At 48.3% G+C, this 20,570-nt stretch overlaps 1 protein-coding gene across 11 annotated transcripts in view; it reads left to right on the plus strand.

Moving 5' to 3' along the window:
- Positions 1 to 17,208, plus strand: part of FNBP1 (formin binding protein 1) — a 144,641-nt gene extending 127,433 nt beyond the window's left edge. For 5 of the 11 annotated variants that reach the window (XM_055332076.1, XM_055332014.1, XM_055332030.1 and 2 more), the window contains 5 exons: positions 165 to 274; positions 5,630 to 5,762; positions 7,310 to 7,431; positions 7,711 to 7,850; positions 9,638 to 13,314. In XM_055332076.1, coding sequence (XP_055188051.1) covers positions 165 to 274; positions 5,630 to 5,762; positions 7,310 to 7,431; positions 7,711 to 7,850; positions 9,638 to 9,816 — 684 coding nt within the window. In that variant the 3' untranslated portion in view covers positions 9,817 to 13,314. Of the gene's footprint in view, positions 1 to 164; positions 275 to 5,629; positions 5,763 to 7,309; positions 7,432 to 7,710; positions 7,851 to 9,637; positions 13,315 to 13,997 lie in introns of those variants that run through there. The other 6 variants (XM_055332020.1, XM_055332037.1, XM_055332052.1 and 3 more) reach the window with 3 other exon arrangements.
- The last annotated feature ends 3,362 nt before the right edge of the window (positions 17,209 to 20,570 follow it).

Raw genomic sequence — 20,570 nt, forward strand, 5'->3', positions numbered from 1 at the left:
AACTCACATCTCAGCTGGGTGTCGTGGGAAAGAGCTTCACTTTAGCTCATGAAAACACACGCAGACATCTGCATCCCCTGGTGTCTGGGGAATCTGTCCTGCAGGCTTCACTTAGTGTCTGTCCTCAAGGAGTGCCGCTGGCTCACGCATGTTTGCATTTGCAGGGCGCCACACCGGAGGATTTCAGCAACCTCCCACCTGAGCAGAGAAGGAAAAAGCTGCAGCAGAAAGTCGATGAATTAAATAAAGAAATTCAAAAGGAGATGGATCAAAGGTAGAGTGGAGCAATACGACTTATTAAGAAATTCAGCTTCAGTGTGGAAAGATGGGAAACCCTAAAATAGCTTCAAGAGAAGTGATTATTTCAGCCCTGTGTTTTGTCACAAAGGGTCTACTGGATGGCTTCATTACAGATCAGGAGAATTCTTTTAACAAGGAGGTTTTTACTCTGAGTTTGGGGAACAAAATACGTTTGATTATCTTTTTTTTCTGTATTGCAACATTTCTCTTTTTTTCTTTTTAAGTTTAAAATTTTAATTACAGTAGAGTTAACATAGAGTGTTATGTTAGTTTCAAGTGTACAATACAGTGAGCCAACACTTCTATACATCACTCAGTGCATTAAGTGTCCCCTTGGGACACTGTTTCCCCCATCCCCCACCTTCTTCTTTTTTTTTTTTATTCATGAGTGTGTAGCTGAGTTTTTTGTACAAGTGAGGAAGACAAACGTGGCATTTCTCTTCCTACCCCCTTCCTTGCCCCACATCCCAGCTTTGAGTCCAAGATGTCCTTGTCTTTTCTATTTGAGAATAAGTGACAATCAACCTTCCCAGTTTCTCATGTCTCTTTACCTTTTTATAAAGCGTATTAATGATGTCTAGAAAACAAATCACGGTATGTCTTATTACACACACTGCTAGCCGTCAGAGGTGTGGTATTTGCTTGCTCTTGAGAAGCTTCTGCATCAGGATCCCGCTGCTGGGGGTCCTGGTTTTCTGAGCTGTTTTAGAAGTTTGATCCCAGCATGATACACATACAAAAAAATAATAAGAAGAAAAGATTTGATATCTCTTTTCATTTGCACTTCCCTCCCCACATTTATAACTTGAAGATCTTTTCTACCGCTTAGGGGATACTTGCTAAAGATCCTGATTGAAAACCCCTTTATTAACTGTCTTTCACCTTATAAATTCTCACTGAGTGAATTAGGTGAATCATTCATCTATTTGAGATTTTCTAAAAGATATACTTGAGATTTTGTGCTCTGTAAATAGGCCGAAAAGTGATGCTACATAAATGCAGTTATGGCAAAGCTGGGGTTAAAATTTGGTTATGCAAAAAGCCAACCAACCAACAAACAAAATTGGTTAGGCAGTACCATTTTAGTACATAGCAAAAGAAAAGTATTTGTTTGTTCTTTTACCCCTCGTAGAGCAACTTCTGAGAAATGGGTGGTTTTATTTACTTTTTATTTTTATTTTTTTTTAGAGAGAGCATATGGGGGTGGGGGTGGGAGGCAGAGGGAGAGAGAGAACCTGAAGCAGAGACCCCTCCACGCCCAGCACAGAGCCTGACATGGGGCTCGATCCTACGACCCTGAGATCATGATGTGAGCTGAAGAGTCAGACGCTTAACCGACTGAGCCACTCAGGTGCCCCAAGTGGGTGAGCAGTTACATTCTGTATGGGAATAAGAAGTTCTGACCCAGGTATCTGAAACAACATTGTAGAAATTGTCCAATAATTATGCAGAGAAATTTCTCTGCCACTGGGTGGTGGCCTTGGAAGCTGGTTAACTTTATAACCTTCACAGTAGCCTTGCTGGTAAGAAGGTAAGTCCTGTTTAACCATTCACTAGATGACTGTTTATTGAGCATTTACTGTGTACAAGGAAATATCCTAGACCCTGGAAATAAAGCAATGAACAAAACACATAAAAACCTCTGTTCTCAGGGCAGCCCCGGTGGCACAGCGGTTTGGCGCCACCTTCAGCCCGGGGTGTGATCCTGGAGACCTGGGATCAAGTCCCACATTAGGTTCCCTGCATGGAGCCTGCTTCTCTCCCTCTCCCTCTGCCTGTGTCTCTGCCTCTCTCTCTCTCTGTCTGTCATGAATAAATAAATAAAAGCTTTAAAAAAAATAAAGAAAACCTCTGTCCTCATGCAACTTACACTTTGTACAAGAGGAACAAGGCAGGACTAATCAAATCACAAAGTGTGAGGGTAGATATAAAATGCCCTGGGGTTCAAGGGTGCCCAGCTGGCTTAGTCAGAGGAGCATACCACTCTTGATGTTGGGGTTGTGGGTTCCAGCCCCATGTAGGGTGTAAAGATGACTTAAATAAATAAAACTTTAAAAAATATTAAAATACCCTGGGTTCAAACCTATTCTCGGTTCCATCTATTTCTGTTGCCGACTTTGGACAAGCTTCTTAAGCTCTTCTTGAGCTTAACCTTTTGACCTTACCTCGGTTTCCTCATCTTGAAAAGGAAGTTAATAATGAGGATTAAATGTGTCAGTGTGTGGGAGGTGCTTGGACCAATACCTGGCACATAGTATCTGTAAAATGAAATGAAATAAAAAATGTTCAATGTAAACAGACTACATGTCCCAATTAGATTTTCAGAGTAAACCAACAACAACCCAAAATCCACCTGATTACTACCTACAAAAGGCACATCTAATTCATAAGGTATAGAAAGGCTGAAAATAAAAGAATGGAAAAAGATTGGGGCACCTGGGTGGCTCAGTCGGTTTAGTGTCTGCCTTCGGCTTAGGTCATGGTCCCAAAGTCCTGGGATCAATCCCCACGTCAGGCTCCCTGCTCAGTGAAAAGTCTTGTTTGTCCCTCTCCCTCCTGCTCATGCTCTCTCTCTCTCTGCTCTGTCTCAAATAAATAAAATCTTTAAACAAACAAACAAAAAAAAAAAACCCAAAAGAATGGAAAAAGTTATACTATGCACTGGTTGGCCAGCGCCAACCAAAGGAAGACTGAGTTACAGGCCAAAAAACTCTCAAACTAGTCAGCTCAAGAAGATCAACTTCATAATAATAAATGCTTCAAGTAACAAACAGCTCAGTTTCAAGCTGTAGGACTGTATGACCTCAAAACATAAAAAAGGTTTTGCGATTAGCCCTTTGACATGAGTATGTGCAAGAAATGCAAACACATTGGTAAATTTTTTTTAAAAAAAACACGTTGTGGGGGGAGATTCTTAATGCACTTCTCTTGAGTAACTGATAGAACAGATTAACAGATTCAGGGTAAGATATTTAAATAATATAATTGATAAAATTGGCCTTGTACACATCTATCCAATAACTGCATGGTGCACATTCTTCCCAAGCACACATAGAACATTTCCAACAATTGAGCATGTCCTGTTTTCATGAAGCAAATCTCAACAAACATCCAAGGGTAGACACCGTTCAAGATGTGTTCTCTGAAGCCTGCAGTAAAGCTTAGAACATTTAGAAATTAAGAACTAATTAGCTCCAGGGCAGGCTGGGTGGCTCAGCGGTTTAGCGCCGCCTTCAGCCCTACCTGTGAACCTGGAGACCCAGGATCAAGTCCCATGTCGGGCTCCCTGCATGGAGCCTGCTTCTCCCTCTGCCTGTGCCTCTGCCTCTCTCTCTCTGTGTCTCATAAATAAATAAATAAACTCTTAAAAAAAAAAAAAAAAAAAAAAGAACTGTAGCTCCAGATAACTCAGAGACTAAAGAAGAAATCCTAAGAAATATTGGAAAATAGAGCAGAGCTGAACCCGAACCCACATTCTACACCTCAGTTACTAAGCAATGCTCAGAAAGGGAAGTTTATGCTTTCTATACATATTGAAAACAAAAAGCAGTAAACATCAGTGAGCTGAGTATCCATCTTAAGAACTTAGAAAAAACACAGCAAGTGGAACCAGAGGAAACAGAAGCCAGGAGTGTAAATTAATGACATAGGAAAAAAGTATGCACTCATCACAGAGGATCAACAAATCCAAGAATTGGTTCTTTGAAAAGATGCATAAAAAAAAAGGGGGGGGATCCCTGGGTGGCGCAGCGGTTTGGCGCCTGCCTTTGGCCCAGGGCGCGATCCTGGAGACCCGGGATCGAATCCCACGTGGGGCTCCCGGTGCATGGAGCCTGCTTCTCCCTCTGCCTGTGTCTCTGCCTCTCTCTCTCTCTGTGACTATCATAAATAAATAAAAATTAAAAAAAAGAAAAGATACATAAAATTAAACTTCTGGAGAGACCTATCAGGAGAGATAGAAGGAGAAGAATCCAAGGTGATGAATCTTGACAAGTCTTTTGAGAAGTTTTGCAGAGAGATAGGGCTGTAGCTGGAGGTGTAGCCATGAAGTCAAGAGAGGAATTTGTTAAAGGTGGACATTACAGTTTGTTTGCTGTAAGAACATTTGTTCATCTCAGATACTTACTGAGCATCTACTGCGTGCCAAGTTTTGTCCCGCCCCGGGGAGATACAAATTAACAAAAGAATTTGAGCTCGTAGTGCTTCCTCAGACAGCTTCCATTCTAGTAGGAAGAGACCAACAATAATAAGCATAATAATAAGTTATATAATGTCGGGAACTATACACACTGTGAGAAAGAAGTGGAGCAAAGTCAGGGGGTGGGGAGCGCAGGTGGATGGACGGCTGTAATGGAGATGCAGCCTCAGGGAAAGTGAAGTGTACCCCCAAAGGAGCAGCAGGATGGAGGGGTGAGGATGAGCAGAGGCGTGGTGAGGACTTATGGAAATTCTCTTCCTCATATTTCTGTATTTTCAGTGAAACTATTTCCCATGACTCAAAATATGGCTTGGTTCGTTGGTCTTATGTGTATAGCAGGTTTAGACTGCTTTTTTCACTGAATGGAGCTCATTAAAGTTGACCCATTACCACCTGCTGAGTCATTTGCCCTGAACTTTTTACATCTCGAACCCTTCTGAAAGTCCCTGGAAGCCAGAGTTCAAAAATAATAGAGCCCTTTGGGCCTGAAGATCGCCCCAAGCATGGCTGCAGCACTTCTGTAGGGATTCATTTACTCAAGCTGCTGTGGGTGCGCCTCCAAGTAGACTTCAGGAAGAGTGTGGAACCTTGCGGTATGTAGCTTTGAGGCTGCATTGCCCGCCTGTCGTGGATACCAACTGTGGGTTTGGTTTCTCAACCGTGTAAAGTGTATAATGAAATTTCCAAAGCAGTTAACTGTGCTTCTCCATGAGGGGAACAGATGGTAGCCCAGAAGACCCAAGATGCCGGCTGTAGCTTTGGTTTGCACCAAGAATGTGCACCTGGCTATTTGGGTTTTGTTTGTTTTTGTTGTTGTTTGGGGTGAAGGGAGGGACAGGAGTGATTTATGTTTCTCAGTTGCTGAGGGCACTGGGAGGTACCAGATACCATTTAGAAAAGGCAACCAAAAATTTCATATCTGGCTCTGGATTATACAGATTTGGGGAGCAGGATTCTTAGAGAGTTTTAGGATGAAAACAGGTCCCAGTCCTCCCGTCCATCCCATACTGTGACACAATCTTCGTGTGTTCCCATTCACACAGTGTTCAGGGTGGTAGGAGAATCCACTTGGCTGATCACCTTCACTGTGTACTACTCTTTCTTTCTTTCTTTCTTTCTTTTTTTTTTCAGAGATGCCATAACAAAAATGAAAGATGTTTACCTAAAGAATCCTCAGATGGGAGACCCAGGCAGTTTGGATCACAAATTAGCAGAAGTCAGCCAAAATATAGAAAAACTGCGGCTAGAAGCCCAGAAATTTGAGGTATGAAAAAGCTGTGGTTGAAAAGCTCTGTCGGAAAAAAAGAAACAGGGTAAGGGCTGGGGGTGGGGGCGCAGCATGGGGATGCTCTAGAGCACCCATGCGTCGTGTGCTGCAAGAGGTGCAGTTGGATTTGGCAGGGTGCGTCTCGAGTCATGATAGAAGGAAAAGTAGTCACTCACTGGCTGTTCTGCCCCTCTGTCCCTAATGTCCCCTAAAACCTACACTGATCAAAGCTGTATTTGTATATGTTGTTCTTTGGTTTAAGTGTATCACTTAGTACTTATCCTGCTTCAGTGCCTGTTGATAATGGGTCCAGCTGGGAGCATGCGATCGTGAGTCCAGAAGTTAAAGAAATCATGTCAAATATGGTTCTTACAAAGGACGCGTTATCAAAGGTTTATATATGTTAAACCCGGTGAGAGACACAAATGAGACATGAGTGGGGAATATAAATAATAAATGTTTTAAGGAGAGAGAGAAAAAGAGAGAGGAGCACTCAAGAGCTATAGACAAAAGGCTTCTATAAATTTAGAGACTACAGAACATGGAAAAATACATCAGTGACTGATTGCTCCAGGCCGAGTAGGTGTTACTTCTAGCAATGAAGGATCAGATACGGCTTTTTAAAAGTGTTCTTAGGGATCCCTGGGTGGCTCAGCGATTTAGCACCGCCTTCAGCCCAGGGCGTGATCCTGGAGACCCGGGATCGAGTCCCGCGTCAGGCTCCCTGCATGGAGCCTGCTTCTCCCTCTGCCTGTATCTCTGTCTCTCATGAATAAATAAATATTTTTTAAAAAAAAAAGTCTTGCTAGAATCTGTAAGTCAGTTATTACTGTTGGAGTGTTTAGAACCTAGAGATGTCCTTTTCTGGTCATTTTTATCCTTTTGTCTTTTTTTTTACACTATTTCAGATGTTGCCAAAGATAATTTTAACTTATTTGACTTCCTCTATACAGGTTTCTTTACTATTAAAAAGAGTGACAGTCCATAAAAAAAAGGCAAGGGGAAGAATGTGGCTCTCACACTGAGTCACTGCTTACGTGTGGCAGGGCCCTCCTGTTCTCGGTGTGACCTCACGGTCACAGAATTGTGGAACCAGAAGGAACTAGAAGTGACTTATCTGAAATCACACAGGTGTTTTCAAAAGCCCAAGAGTAGAGGGGCACCTGGGGGCCTCAGTAGGTTGAGCATCTGGCTCTTGATCTCAGCTCAGGTCTTGATCTCACAGTTGTGAATTCGAGGTCCATGTTAAAAAAAATTTAAAAAGCCCAAGAGTGTAATGCAGTCCAGTGCTCTTTCTGTCACATTGTGACCGTTGTCTAAACACATTTGCTTCTACCTCTCCAAGGTGAGATGAACTGGAAGCAGTTGCCTGTGAGTCCCTTATATAGCTGAATGCAGATACACTGGGGCCCCCTACCCCATGTGATTTTTCTCGAATCTCAGCTTCAGTGACCATTGAGCCCCCCTGCATTTGGGGCCTTCAGACTCTATGGTCCAGCCCTCAGCTGAGCTCAGACCAGGTCTTTGGTGGCTTTTGCTTGCAGGCCTGGCTGGCTGAGGTGGAAGGCAGGCTGCCACCGCGCAGTGAGCAGGGCCGCCGGCAGAGTGGAATGTTCGACGCCCAGAACCCGGCCACTGTCAACAGCTGTGCTCAGGACCGTGAGAGGTACAGTATCTGTACTGAGCCTACTGTCCGGCAGGAAGCAAGTTTGCTTTGTGTTCATGTCCCAATTCTGGAGTCTGGAAATGAGTGTAAGGTGCTTGTTCTGTACCAAAGAGCCAGTGGTGCCTGACCTGCCCTTTCCCCACCACTTGGGTCCCTGGTGCCATGTGGGTTGGTGACAGAGCACACGAGGTGACCTGAGATGGCCTTTGTGACAGCGGTCAGGGGCTGTGAGTGTTGCTGGGCAGTCGCTATAGTTGCTGTGTGGTTTCATTTCTTGAGCAGCCCGGATGGCAGTTACACGGAGGAGCAGAGTCAGGAGGGTGAGGTGAAGGTGCTGGCCACGGACTTCGATGACGAGTTTGATGAGGAGGAGCCCCTGCCCGCCATCGGGACTTGCAAAGCCCTCTACACGTTCGAAGGTAACCCGCGTCCGCCTGGCTCCCTGCTTGCGCACGCTGACCCTTCTGCTGTGATTGGACCTTCTTCCGAAGCCTTCCAGATCTTTCTCTCTCTTCTTACCCTGTTGTTCTGCTCATGGTCATCACCATCATTATCTAGTTCATGGCTGTGTACTTTGCCCACTGGCCCATACAACGGAACAACAGCTTTTGGGGAGCTTATTGGCAGCACATAGCATGGAATAATGATTATTTCATCCATTCATCCAATACTTCTGGAGCTCTTGTCTTGTAAAGCCCCCAAAGGGGTGGGACGTGGGGTGGGGGTTGGTGTGGCTTCCACCCCTGGAGAGAGAGAGAGCCAACTTTTGGGGGAGGCCAGCTGGCAGCTTTTACCAGAGGAGGGGTACAGAGTGATGGGGGTTCATGGGATGGTGAGCTCACTTCCTTAAGAGAATTAATTCAGGGAATACTCTAGGCTGCTGAGCACCAGAGGTAGGAAGGTGAGGGAAGCATGGGCTCACGGGGCTGGAGCTTAGATGTCTTAGGTGGGAGTGGAATCTGAGACTAGGAAGTGGTGTCACTGGGGTGGGGGTGTGTGTAAGAGAATCGTTTGGATTTGATTTGGCAACAGCTGAGGAGCTATTGACAGCGTTTGAGCAGGATGATGATACCATGAGAGCTGTACCTTAGGACATTTATCATCATGTGCATAGGGCCAATCTGAGAACAGGGATAAAGGGTTAGAAAGACCAGCCCAGGGGCACCTGAGTGGCTCAGTGGTTGAGTGTCTGCCTTTGGCTCGGGGCGTGATCCTGGGGTCCTGGGATGGAGTCCTGCCTCGGGCTCCCTGCATGGAGCCTGCATCTCCCTCTGCCAGTGTCTCTCATGAATAAATAAATAACCTTTAAAAGAAAGAAAGAAAGAAAGAAAGAAAGAAAGAAAGAAAGAAAGAAAGAAAGAAAGAAAGACCAGCCCAGAGTTGCCAGAACACTGTACCGTAGAAAGATATTAAGGATGCTGTGTAAGAAGCAGTCCAAGCTCAGGGAGATTTGGGGAGCTCCAGGACAGAGGGAGCTTACGGATGTCCTCATGCCAGGCTACACGTTCAATGCGACAAGAAAGCACCAGGTTCAGTGTTGCCGACTTTACCTCACTCCCAGGCCTCATCCTGCCCCCACGGCACCCCTGGAGGCTGCTCCCCAGACAATCTGCCCTCCAGAATGCTGTGTGCGCAGTGGGACACTGGTCTTTGCAAGTGGCCTTGGGGACCCTGGTTAAAGAGCTGGCCCAGAGATGCCAAGGTCAACAAACTGCTCAGACCCATGGCTGATGGGAAGTGAGGATTCTCGAAGGTGCCTTCCTAGGGCCCCACCTACGTGGGAAGGTAGGAGGAAGTTGTAGTTTGGGAGGAGACACAGCCCACCCAGGTTCAGGGCAACATGGAGGTGGACGTGTGTTTCAGGCAGAAGAAGTGGAACCTGAGCTCCTGACAAGAACTAGGGCCAGACAAAGAGAAGCGGGGATAGTGTCTGAAAAGGTGTCATTAAAGTTAGAGACAGAGGAAGAGCAGAGCAAAGATGTTCCCTGGGGAAACACCTGGCCTCCTGGGGGGGGGGCTCCCTGAAGAGCTGGAGAGCCGCAGGGTGAGGGCCTGGAAGCTTCCGAGTGGGAGGAGCCCTTGCAAGGACCCGGAAGGGTCCATGCCTCTGTCGCTTGCTGCAGTCTTCTCATTGCTTTGCTCCCCTGTGTGCTCCGCCTTGTTTTGACAGAAGCCTGCCTGACAGGTTCTGTTCTTGCTCCTCCAGGTCAGAACGAAGGGACCGTCTCCGTCGTGGAAGGAGAAACACTGTACGTGATAGAGGAAGACAAAGGTGACGGATGGACCCGCATCCGGAGAAATGAAGATGAAGAGGGTTATGTCCCTACTTCGTACGTCGAAGTCTATTTGGACAAAAATGCCAAAGGTGCTAAGACTTATATTTAATACCACTTAAAAAAAAACAAAACACAAAAACTGTAAAAAAAAAAAAAAATGGAGTTGTCTCTCCTTACCACTAGGACTGTTATAGGCAGTTCTTCCAAAGCCTGGATGGAGGACACCGGAGTGCATGTTGTCACATGGCCACACGGTGGACTTGTAGGCATCCATTGAACACCCGAATTTCCTTGGCTAGTTTTGACTATAATCATGTTTCTCTTGCTCATGAAATATGATGTGGAAAGCTGCCAACTGCCAATTTACGGTTCTGTCATTTGAAATCTGATAAACATTTCGTACTTTGGCAGTATCTGTAGGTATCCAAAAAAAGTTGCCTTTAGCTTCTAATTGGTATCTCTGGATTTAAAAGGTCCACACACATCAGAGGGGCGGGTAAGACTTTGGTTCTCATATCTCTAGCAAGCATCTGCCATAATCTGCCATAAATTGAACCACCTGAGAATGTTACATTTGGTAACTTAACACATTGAACTACTCTAGGTTTTGGGTTGTTTTGTTTTGTTTTGTTTGTTTTTTAACTACCCTAGTTTGTTTAATCTTACAGTCACTTGCTTTGGAGGAAGTCGTAAATAAAACCTTCCCCCCCTGCTTGAAAGAATAAGATGATTCCTATTTTGGTACTGGAAGTGTATAGTTTTCCTTAAACGTGTTTAAGATCATTGGTAGATCGTTGTGATCATTCTATCACATCTGCATGATCCCAAACAACTGGTTGCAATCCGGAGAAGCCTGGTTAACAATGAACTAGTTGACTTTTTTTTACTTAAGACCACGTAAAAAAAAAAAAAAAAAGGCCACTGAGCTCCCCTCTGCCATTGACAGGGTTGATCAGATTCCCTGGTACTGTTTCGAGAACTTACAAAAAAACCTAGCATGCTTCTGTTGGAGGTTTGGTGGCAAGTGGAGCTGTATTCAGCTCACACGTCCCCAGGTGGGGCTGTAAAAAGAATCTGGTGCAGCAGCTGCTTCGACACGCAGACCCCAGTTCATCACTTCTCAGAAGTGTTTTGGGTTTGTTAGGTTGTTTGTTTGTTTGTTTGTTTGTTTGTTTGTTTGTTTTAATCGTGGTATCTTTAAGACCCAACATGAATTCACTGAAAGTCATTTTAGAATTGCTAGCTCATTTTATATAATTAATCATTGCCAGACTAAAATAAAGTATTTCACCACCTTGAAAGGAATCTGGGTCACGTGGGGATGTGCATTTTTTAAATTGGCAAGATTGGTAGTGAAGTCGGTCACATGCGTAGATGGGTACCAAGCCCAATGATTGTGCCCACTCCAGGAATCTACCCTGAGATCGCAGAGAACCAGCTATGAATGGCTCACAGTAAAGGTGTCAGGCTCAGATTTTCTTTTTATTTGGTTTTGAGAATTACTTATTCATGTCCTTCCTACTTTGAAATAGAAAATTAGCTCCTTGCTTTTACATTGTGAGTCCCTTTTATAAACTCAAGTCAATTTAAAGCTGACTTTACCCACTCCTCCCAAAAAAAAGCTGATTTATGAAGCAGCAGCAGCTCATCAGGAGTCTGACACCTGGCGGGAGTTAAAGGTGCTTGTTTGGATTCTAGCAGAAAGGTCACTACATGTCCCAAGGACCGCCAGAAATGGAATTTAGTAAATTTTAATGACAGCCTGATTTTTTTTAAGATTTTATTTATTTATCCATAGACACACAGAGAGAGGCAGAGACACAGGCAGAGGGAGAAGCAGGCTCCACGCAGGGAGCCCGATGTGGGACTCGATCCCAGGTCTCCAGGATCACACCCCGGGCTGCAGGCGGCACCAAACCGCTGCGCCACCGGGGCTGCCCGACAGCCTGATTTTTAACACACGTTTTACTTTTAAAAATAATGATAGAAAGTTGCAAAGACAGCAAAACCCGATCGATCCCTGTGCCCTTCAGCCAGGGTCCTCCAGCGGGGGCTTCTGACATAACTGTAGTATAATACCAAAAGCAGGAAACAGACGTGGGTCAGCCTGCTTTTTGAAATATAATTTCATGATTCAGATTTCTTTTGCCTTATTCTACCTTTACTGACATAACATTGATAAAGCCATTCACCCTGGACCCCAGACCTCTCAGGAAAATCATTTCTGTTCCCCCTTTTAAATATTTGCAGCAAGTAACTCAGCTGACCCTGAAACCACAGGGATTCCTCTTCAGGAGCAGGGGGCGGTCACAGCACTAGGCATGGACCCAAGCGAATGGGGGACCTAAGATATTAAAATCAGAGCTTTCTGTCCAGTGATGGACTCAGCTCCAGCCTATGAACTGCAGCAGGAAGCAAACCAAACAGTGAAAAAGCCTTAAAACGGCCAAGACAACATGAGCCTTTTGAAGCCTCCCTTGGAAAGTATGGCGTCCGTGACGTTGTTGTGCTTTTACTTTATTTTTTTTTCCTTAACAATTGCACCAATTTGATTCAGAAAATGGATCGGTTGGTTTGTGGGAGCTGGGGGTCGGGTTTGGGCACATAAGTTAACATTCATGATTTTAAGTTGTGTGCCCCAAGCCTTAGCAGAGACAGCTCAGGGTAGGGACAGAACAGTAAAAGACACTTCACAGCCCAGTGCCAGCCGGTCAGTGCACCCCAAGTATTCGAAGAAGTCCTGAAACCATTCCCAAAGAATCAGAATCCCCATTTCTGCCCACCGTATACTTTGGTTTTCTTTCCTAAATTTTATTTCTGATAAAATGAAAGAAGCCAAGTCTCAGCTTGTTAAGAAAGTTTTCTCCTTTTGAGACACATTTAGAGGGGACTAGTGTATGTGTAGAAGCCTGTCCTCCCCACCTGGTTTTCAATCTGCTTGGCACCCCCAAGAACACTGTCCCCTCAAACCCATCCCAGCCCGTGGGGCTGCTGCTTCCCAACGCCCAGAACTCCAAGCAGCTATTCTGTGCTTGTGCACTTGTGTGTGTGCGTGTGTGTGTGTGTGTTATCTACGATGTGACTATTTAATAATTGCCAAAATATTTAGACTAGAGGAACGTCCAATGGGTCAGTTGGTTTGTGACTATCTTCCTTTATGATTTTGGTTTTGTTTTTAAAATTGTTTTCTTGTTAAATACGTTCCGTAATCCCCAGCCCTCAGCCACTCCCCCTCCAGATATTTGTACATACTGCCATTTAAAAACTAAAAGATGACTTGAATTCATTGTTTTAACGTTTGACTCTTTTATCTGTTTGTTTTATTGGTGATTCTCCTGCCTAATGACCTTTTTCGTTTTTGTAACCACTGGGGAAGCCGGGAGGACTAGGTCCCCGGCCGGCAGCTCCGCGCTTGAGTTTATTGTAGACACTTGTGTTCTGAGTAAGTTCTGTTCCAATACGGCCAACATGATTGTCTCTCTCTCTCTCTCTCTCTCTCTCTCTCTCTCTCTCTCTCTCTCTCTTCTTACCCTAAAAGAAAAGAATCTGTCTGGCACCTTTTAGTTGTACCCTCGTACCTGCCTCTCTAATAAACGTATTTTTCTCAGTGTTGTGTATTTTAAATGATTTGTCACCTTTCCAAGAAAATGATTCTGTGTCATATGGGGATTTAACTCTTTTTGTCTTCAGTAATGGGGAACTTCTTCCAGCCAAATGCTTTTTTAAAAATCTGCCCTTGCTCCCCCTTTTAAATGATGACACCTGCTCTGTTTCTCGCCCTGTACGCACCTGAGGGCTTCAAGAGTCTGTCTCCCCTTCCTCTCCTGCCCCCTCAAGATGAAGAACTTTCACTGTTGATTGCTGAGTCGACATTGAGTGACAAGTGCTTCCTTTTCACCAAGATGTTCCATGTTTTCATAAAAGGGCTGAGTGTCGGATGGCGACAGAATCGGGCCTTGAACGTTCCTTGAATCCTCCTGGGAAGCTGGGCCTGTTTCTTTCCTCCGAAACTCAGTGTCCCCAGAAAGAGGGGTCGGGGTGGATGGGCGCAGGGTCTCCCATGGGGGCCTCTCTCCCCCCAGCGCCCCGAAGGGAAGGCTAGCTCCTGAGCCCGCCTGAAACCGTGAAAGTTCCTTATCTCAGATGTGCCCCCCCCACCCCACTGGGGGCACAACCCACCGCTCTCAAGCTGTCCCGTCGGGCGGTGCAGTTTGCCAGGTCGCAGCATGCCCGCCCTTGACCGCCCGCCTCCCTCTAAACGTCTTTCTCTTTCTGTCTTTTGTGTTGTAGATTCCTAGAGGCGGCTGCGGAGCCGGAGCCTCGGTGAGCCTTCCCAGGAGAAACCCTTCGGTCTGCTTGTCTCCACAGGCCTGGGCGCCCGCGCGCGCGCAGACTGCTCCCCGGCTGGGCCAGCCGGTGGCCCTGCGACATCTCAGCCTGAAGCGACATCCCTCCTAACCTGCCCCTGCCACGCGGCTGCTTGCCTTTTTCATTCCTTTCTTTTGACAGCATGCTTCTCGTGGCCCAGCTCCTCCTCCCGTGGCCCAGCCCAGCCACCTCTCCGGGAGCAGGTCTGTCCCGTGTCCTCATCCCTGTCCCCAGCGTGCGTGTGGGGCCACGGAAGACAGCTAGACACGTGCTCCCTCCTTCCCGGGCCCCTGCCTTGGCCCTTGGTCTACCTGGAGCATCCTGGCCCATCCATGGTTCACACTGTGCCTTTCGTGAAAACTTCGCCACTGGCCTCCCCCTGGGGAGACCGACAGAATCTGGACAAGGAGGGTCAGGTGTGCTCAGGTGGACTGAGCACCTGAGTGTCATAGATGTATCCCGAGTCCGTTGACCATTCAGTGATCCTTTTCTGGTTATGGGTCCTCACCTTGTACTAGACGACATTTCATGGCCTGAGATTGATTGTCCATGGGGGGTCCTGGGGCAGGCACACACATGCACACACATGCACACATGCATCCCCCTCTGGCTTGCACTCAAGCTCACTCACATTCACGCACACACTCTCACACACACACACACACACACACACACAGGCATTTTTATTTGGGGCCTGCGCTCTGGCTTGGAGAAGTCTCCACTCAAAATCCAATTCCATCTCGAGGGCCACACACAGAAGCTTGTGTCCACCTTCCGTGGGGTCCAGGGAGGACCTAGCCCACCTTCTCCCTGTCATTGCCCCATCAATGAGAATGATAGATCGTGGCACTTTATAAACAAGCATCACAGCTCGGCGTTAGCTCGTCACAAGGTGACAATTCCCATCTTCCCATGAATTCCGAGATTTGCATCTTAAATTTTAATGCTTTCCTCACCAAAGAGCCTGTGCTACGTGTGGTCCTTCGGGTGATCTGTGGCGACAGCTTCTGCATATGCTCACGTGCCCCGCAGGCCCCAGAGACAGGATCGAGTTGGCTTTTTGACCTAAGTTTCCTTCTTCTTATGGATCCTTGAGGAAAACATGAGGCCATGTAGCTCATGGCCACTCATGCCTTAGAGCAGCAGTAGCTTCCCTTCTTCTCTGGTGCAGATACAGTCGAGAGAAATCATTGGCTGTGCATTTCTGTGAATGAGGCACCATCCGAAGCCCAAGAAGGAAATCGGGCCTCTTTCTTCTCTCGTTTGGCTTTTGGTAACTGGGTGGTCAGTTCGAACATCCTCAATTCTTCTTGACTTTTATGAGTCTAAGACAAGGCTGTCTTATAGGAGCCGAAGGGACCAGGGCAGAAATGACAGGTGCTAAGGGCTGGGCCTGTGTTCAGTGGCCCCCAAAGAGTGGTTCCTCTCAGCAAACCAGGGTTGATCACACCCCACCCTCTGAGAGCAGCTCAGTGACTAGAAGCCTCCAGCCAGCAAATGCCTGGGGTAAAGCAGGTAAAGAGGAAGTGGCTTTGGGTTTGAGCCGAGCCAGCCAGCATGAGCCCCTCCTCTTCTGTCTCTTTCTGTCTCTGTCTCTGTTCGTCTCTTGCCCTGAAGGGGGGCTAGGCCCTTGGGTTGAAGACTACCAGCCTCCCTGCCGGAGCAGCATACACCATGGGTGTCTCGGGGCTGCTACATGGGCAACAGTGCCCCTTCCCCATGGCGGTGGCCCACCTGTAGCGAGCCACCCCCCACCCCATCTCGTGAGAGGGCTGGCTTGGCCGATGCCCTAGAAGCCGGGCCTCCCATGCATCCCTGCAAAACCCACAGGCGTGTGGTTAGGATGGGCAGTCCTGGCGGCCCCACAAAGGGCTCCTCCTCCAGCGGGTGGGTGGATGGTCAGGAATCTCCAGGGCCTTCTGAATCTCACCACCCCAAGCTGGCCACTCTCCTCCGCTCCACAAGGATGCTAAATGGTCTTTTTATAAAATTGATTTTAGAGCCTCGGTAATGCATGTGCGTTGCATCTTTCATATTCTGGGTCAGGATAGATTAATTTCTCGCAATGTAGAGAAAATGGTATAAGCTGCAGTGATTTGTTCTTTTAATGTCTGTTCAGCCCACTATAGAATATGCTCGTATCTTGTAACCCCTGTGCAACCTCCCCCTCCATTTTTTTTCCTTCTGTACCACCTGTGTCCAGAAGAGAATGGATCATAAGCGCTTCTCAGTGTTAACCTGGGTGTTTGCCTCCCAGCCAGTCTGTACAGCTGCATGGGAAGGGCAATGCTGCAAACCCAAGCTCATTACAGGAGATAAGTTATTATAGGATAGTTGAACTGTATCATTTACTCTGGGAATCCTCCTGGGAACTCATCTATATATGAGTATGGACCAGTTCACGTAGAGTAGAGACGGGGAACTTTCCCATCTGCTTCTCAGCTCCCCCCTCACCCCCCCCATGCCTGTCGTGTCTACGCCCATGCTAGAATAGTGTTGTTTTTAAGAATGACTAAGTTTTAAAGCACCTGCCCTGAACATGACCTGAAAACAAAATGAAAGAGAGGAACTTGTCATTTACCCAGTTTTTCCTTTGCAAGATAAAAAAGCATGGAAAGCTGTAATGGGATTTTCCTTTTGGTTTTTATCGTACTCACCTCCGGGCTCAGGCCAGATAAGCTGAGGCTTACTTATCTCGCTAGCCACAGCAGAGGCCCCTCATGCCTTCTGGTGACATCTGTAACTGCAGGAGAAAGTTTACTGAACATGAAAAAGTTACATTGATGCTAAGTATTTTTCCAGAAATCTTAGTTTCATACTTCCTCATGCCTCTGCCTCCCATGCTTGTATCGTCACAACACTTCTTTAAAGAGTGATCCAAAATTCTATTTTAATCTGATGTTGAGCACCTTTAAACTTTCTGGTTTATTTGTGTGTGTGGCACTAATCCTAAACTTTGAAGGCATTTCAGTGTTGTCACGGCCCATTGCCATTGTGAAGTTTCTGGAACTGCCCATTTGTCTCTGGAGATGGAATTAAACCAAATAAAGTGCTTCCATTGGAAGGCTTATATATTGACCTTGTAACTATATGTTAATCCTCTAAATGTTAAATAAAAGTATAATCTCTGTTATGTTGTCATGGGACTTTGTCGCGTGGAGAGGTGACCCAGGTCCGGGAAGCAGGCAGGGCCCCTGGGCTGGGGGCTTGGGCCCATCTGCACCTCGCTGATTTACTGTGTGAACCAAAGACAAGTCCCGTTGCCATCCCCTCCGGCCGGCTTGCAACCTAGCTCGCTCTAACCACCACCCCTGCCTGCCGGGCCGCTGTGATGTGGGATTCAGGGTGATTCAGGACAGATTGGGGGAGGCACCTTAGGAGCAGGAAATGTTTTTTCCACGTGCATTCAGCCGGCAGCTACTCTGGGTCTTCAGGGACCCTGATGTGTGGGGTGGGGGTGCAGGGACCACAGGGCACGTTTGCATCCCGTGGCCAGTCTGCCGCGGCATCTGGCATCTGGCATCTGGCATCTCGGTGGCTTGGCTGCAGTAACCGCAGGCTTCAGCGCGGGTGTGGGACACCGGAGGGTGGGGGCCCACAGGATGTGCGCCCCGGGAGGCTCCGTTTCCCCGCCAGCTCAGGGAATCCGCCCCCCCCCCCCCAGGCTTTGAGGAATGGTACGTGGTCTGTGTCCACGCCTCTGCAGGACCTCAAGGCCCCTGAGGACAGTCGGGAGAGAGTGAAGCGGCCGCAGAGCTGCCGAGAGCTGGGAGGGGAGGCCACCAAGAAGAGGCCAGGCCTCACCTCGGCCCTAGCCTCCTCCTACAATCCGATGTGAGTGGCCTTTAAAAAAGCCAGAGCTCCTGACTCAGGAGGCAGCCGACCTGTGGGTCGGGCTCCCCCAGCGGGTCTGGGCGTCAGCAGCCTTCCGGGGGCCCCCACCCCCACCCCCACCCCTGCAGGGCCTGGCCCTTTCTCCTGGCCACACCCAGCCCGCACCCAGCCCAACCACAGGGCCGCACAGGCAGTGGCAACCCCTAGCAGGAGAGGGGCCAGTGAACCAGGCAAGACGCCACGCCGGGGTACTGGGTGGAAGTAGGCTGGGGGGGGGTGTCGAGTGTCCTTTTTTTTTTTTTTTTTTTTAGTTAAAGCAAAATAAGTTTCCAGAGTTGTAGGCCCCAACTCTGAATCATGAGGGAAGGTGCAGGGGGGCCCCTGGAACAGAAACGAAGCAGGCCTAGCTCAGTGGGGCCAAGGTCCCCCTGTCCTGGCTACAGGAGGCCACCCCTTCCTCCCTGGCCCCTGCTGTTCTAAGAAGGGGAAGCAGTAAGCTTGTGGCAAGCACCCTCTTGGACCCGGGATTAAAGTGCAAAATCTGGGGGTGCCTGGTGGCTCAGTTGTTAAGTGTCTGTCTTGGGCTCAGGTCATGATCCCGGGGTCCAGGGAGCCTGCTTCTCCCTCTGCCTGTGTCTGCCCCTGCTGTGCTCTCTAATGAATAAATGAAATCTTAAATAAAGCGCAAAGTCTGTGAACCAGCACTCAGCAGTGACTCTGTGTACATCAGGAGCTACATTCCCAGAGGTGTGTCCATTAGGGCCTGGTTTCAACCTTACCTGTCCAGGGTGAGTGACCTTTACTTATAAATGACTTCCCACCAGCTGGGGGCATTGCTTCACCACAAAAGGTGGAGCAGAATCTGAGAGCCCCCTCCCCCCTACACTGGAGGGGAGGAGGGGGTGCAGGAGAGGGTAGAGTGCAGGAGGGGCAGGGAGGATCCCGGGCAGCATCTGCCCCTCGGGGTGCACACCTTCCCACTGTACCGGGCGGAGCCCTGTCCCCACTTCCAGCACCCCAGGCACCCCAGACACTGCCCAGGCCAGGCTGCTCACTGGTCTCAGATCCAGGGGAGGGCTGGGGCTGGCATCCTAAGGCATCCTCAGGACAATTTTCAGAAACACACACTGTCTGCAACGTGGACTGCCCTTTCCATAGCTTCTCCTAAGGGCGGTCCTCTTTTCTGCACCCTGCTCCTCCACCAATGCCCCTCTCTGCAGCAGGGAAAAGAGCTGGGGTGATTCCAAACCACCACTTGCTTCCCCAAGGCTCTGTGGGGCTCAAAATGAGGTGGGGTGAGACCTGCAGGGTCATTTATGTTTGCACTGAATTCTAGGTAGAACGAAAGGTAGTAAGCTACACTTTTTGGGTGGCCTGTACCTTGCAAATGCATTTTCTGATGCAGGTTTGTGGGCAGAAGTGGGCAGACAGAAATGCCTGCACACTCTGCAGCAGCTGGGCCTCATGCTCCCCTGCCCGCCCAGTGGGGGCTCTGGCTCCTCTCAAAGATGCTGCTGGACCAACCTAAGGGGGGGGGGTACATGTGGAAGAAAGACCAGAGGGGGCTCCCCTGCTGCCCAGTGTTTCCCGACCCCACTAGGTCTGTGAGGTGAACACCTGAGGCTTCCTGCTTTGTCTCCAGAATCCAGCATCAAAGTTTGGCCGAACCACTTAAAAGCCCGGTATGTCAAGGGAAAATATAAAGGAAGATTTTAAGGTCAAGTGGTACCTCCCTGTCTCCCGCACCTTCCTGTAGTTCAGTAACCGTGTGTCTCCAAACCTCCAAAATCACTCAATCCTCCAGACAGAACTTCTTCATTCCCATCTTCCACGGTAAACAAGAAAGGCCAATCCCAAAATCTGTACCGTGGAATTCCACGTATATGACATTCAAAAGTGAGCAAAGTTGAAAACAGTGCTTAGATTCAGATACACATGGACGTGGGAAAGTTATAAAGAAAAGTGGGGGATGAGGGACAGGCCAGGAGCTAACGCTGCGGGTGGAGGGGGTAGCTGTGCTCAGGAGGGACCCACGGGGGCTCGTGGGGACTGGTGATGGGTCTGCACACTCACATCTGATGGGATTTCCCAAGTATATGTGTGTTTCCAGAAGTACATAAAAATCTCCAATTCTTCTCTCCCCACCAAACCCCAAGAAGTGTAAAGAAAACCCAACCAAAGCCACAGGGAAAATAAAACACTAATATCATTAAACATCAGGGAGCTCCCCGCACAGAACCCCGGCAACTGCGATGCTGTGATCGGAGGCACCGATGTCTGCTGTCAGCCAGGGGGAGGGTGCTCCCAGGTTGCAGGGTATACCCCGAGTGGCCGGGGCACGGTGCGGTGCCAATCGGGGATAGGCCCTGGGATGTGCTGCCCTACCCCCCACCCCACATCTGGCCTCACTTCTCTGGGTTTGGGCCCAGTTCCAGGAGAGGAAGGCCTGTGTTCGTGGCCCCTCTTCCTCGCCCCCTCCTGCAGGATCCAGGGGCTGCCTGGTTTCCAAGCCCCGCCGAGCCCATGCCCACAAGACCACACCCGCATGCCGCATGGTCTGGAAGGCTGGTCACCCGGTGCGGCCCCCACCCCCACCCCATGCAGACCCCCCCCCCTCCCTCCAATAACAAAGCGAGCGTGGCACACAGACGACAGTGTGGG

Source organism: Nyctereutes procyonoides, unplaced genomic scaffold (genome assembly GCF_905146905.1).
Source record: "Nyctereutes procyonoides isolate TBG_1078 unplaced genomic scaffold, NYPRO_anot_genome, whole genome shotgun sequence".
Classification (NCBI taxonomy): Eukaryota; Metazoa; Chordata; class Mammalia; order Carnivora; family Canidae; genus Nyctereutes; species Nyctereutes procyonoides.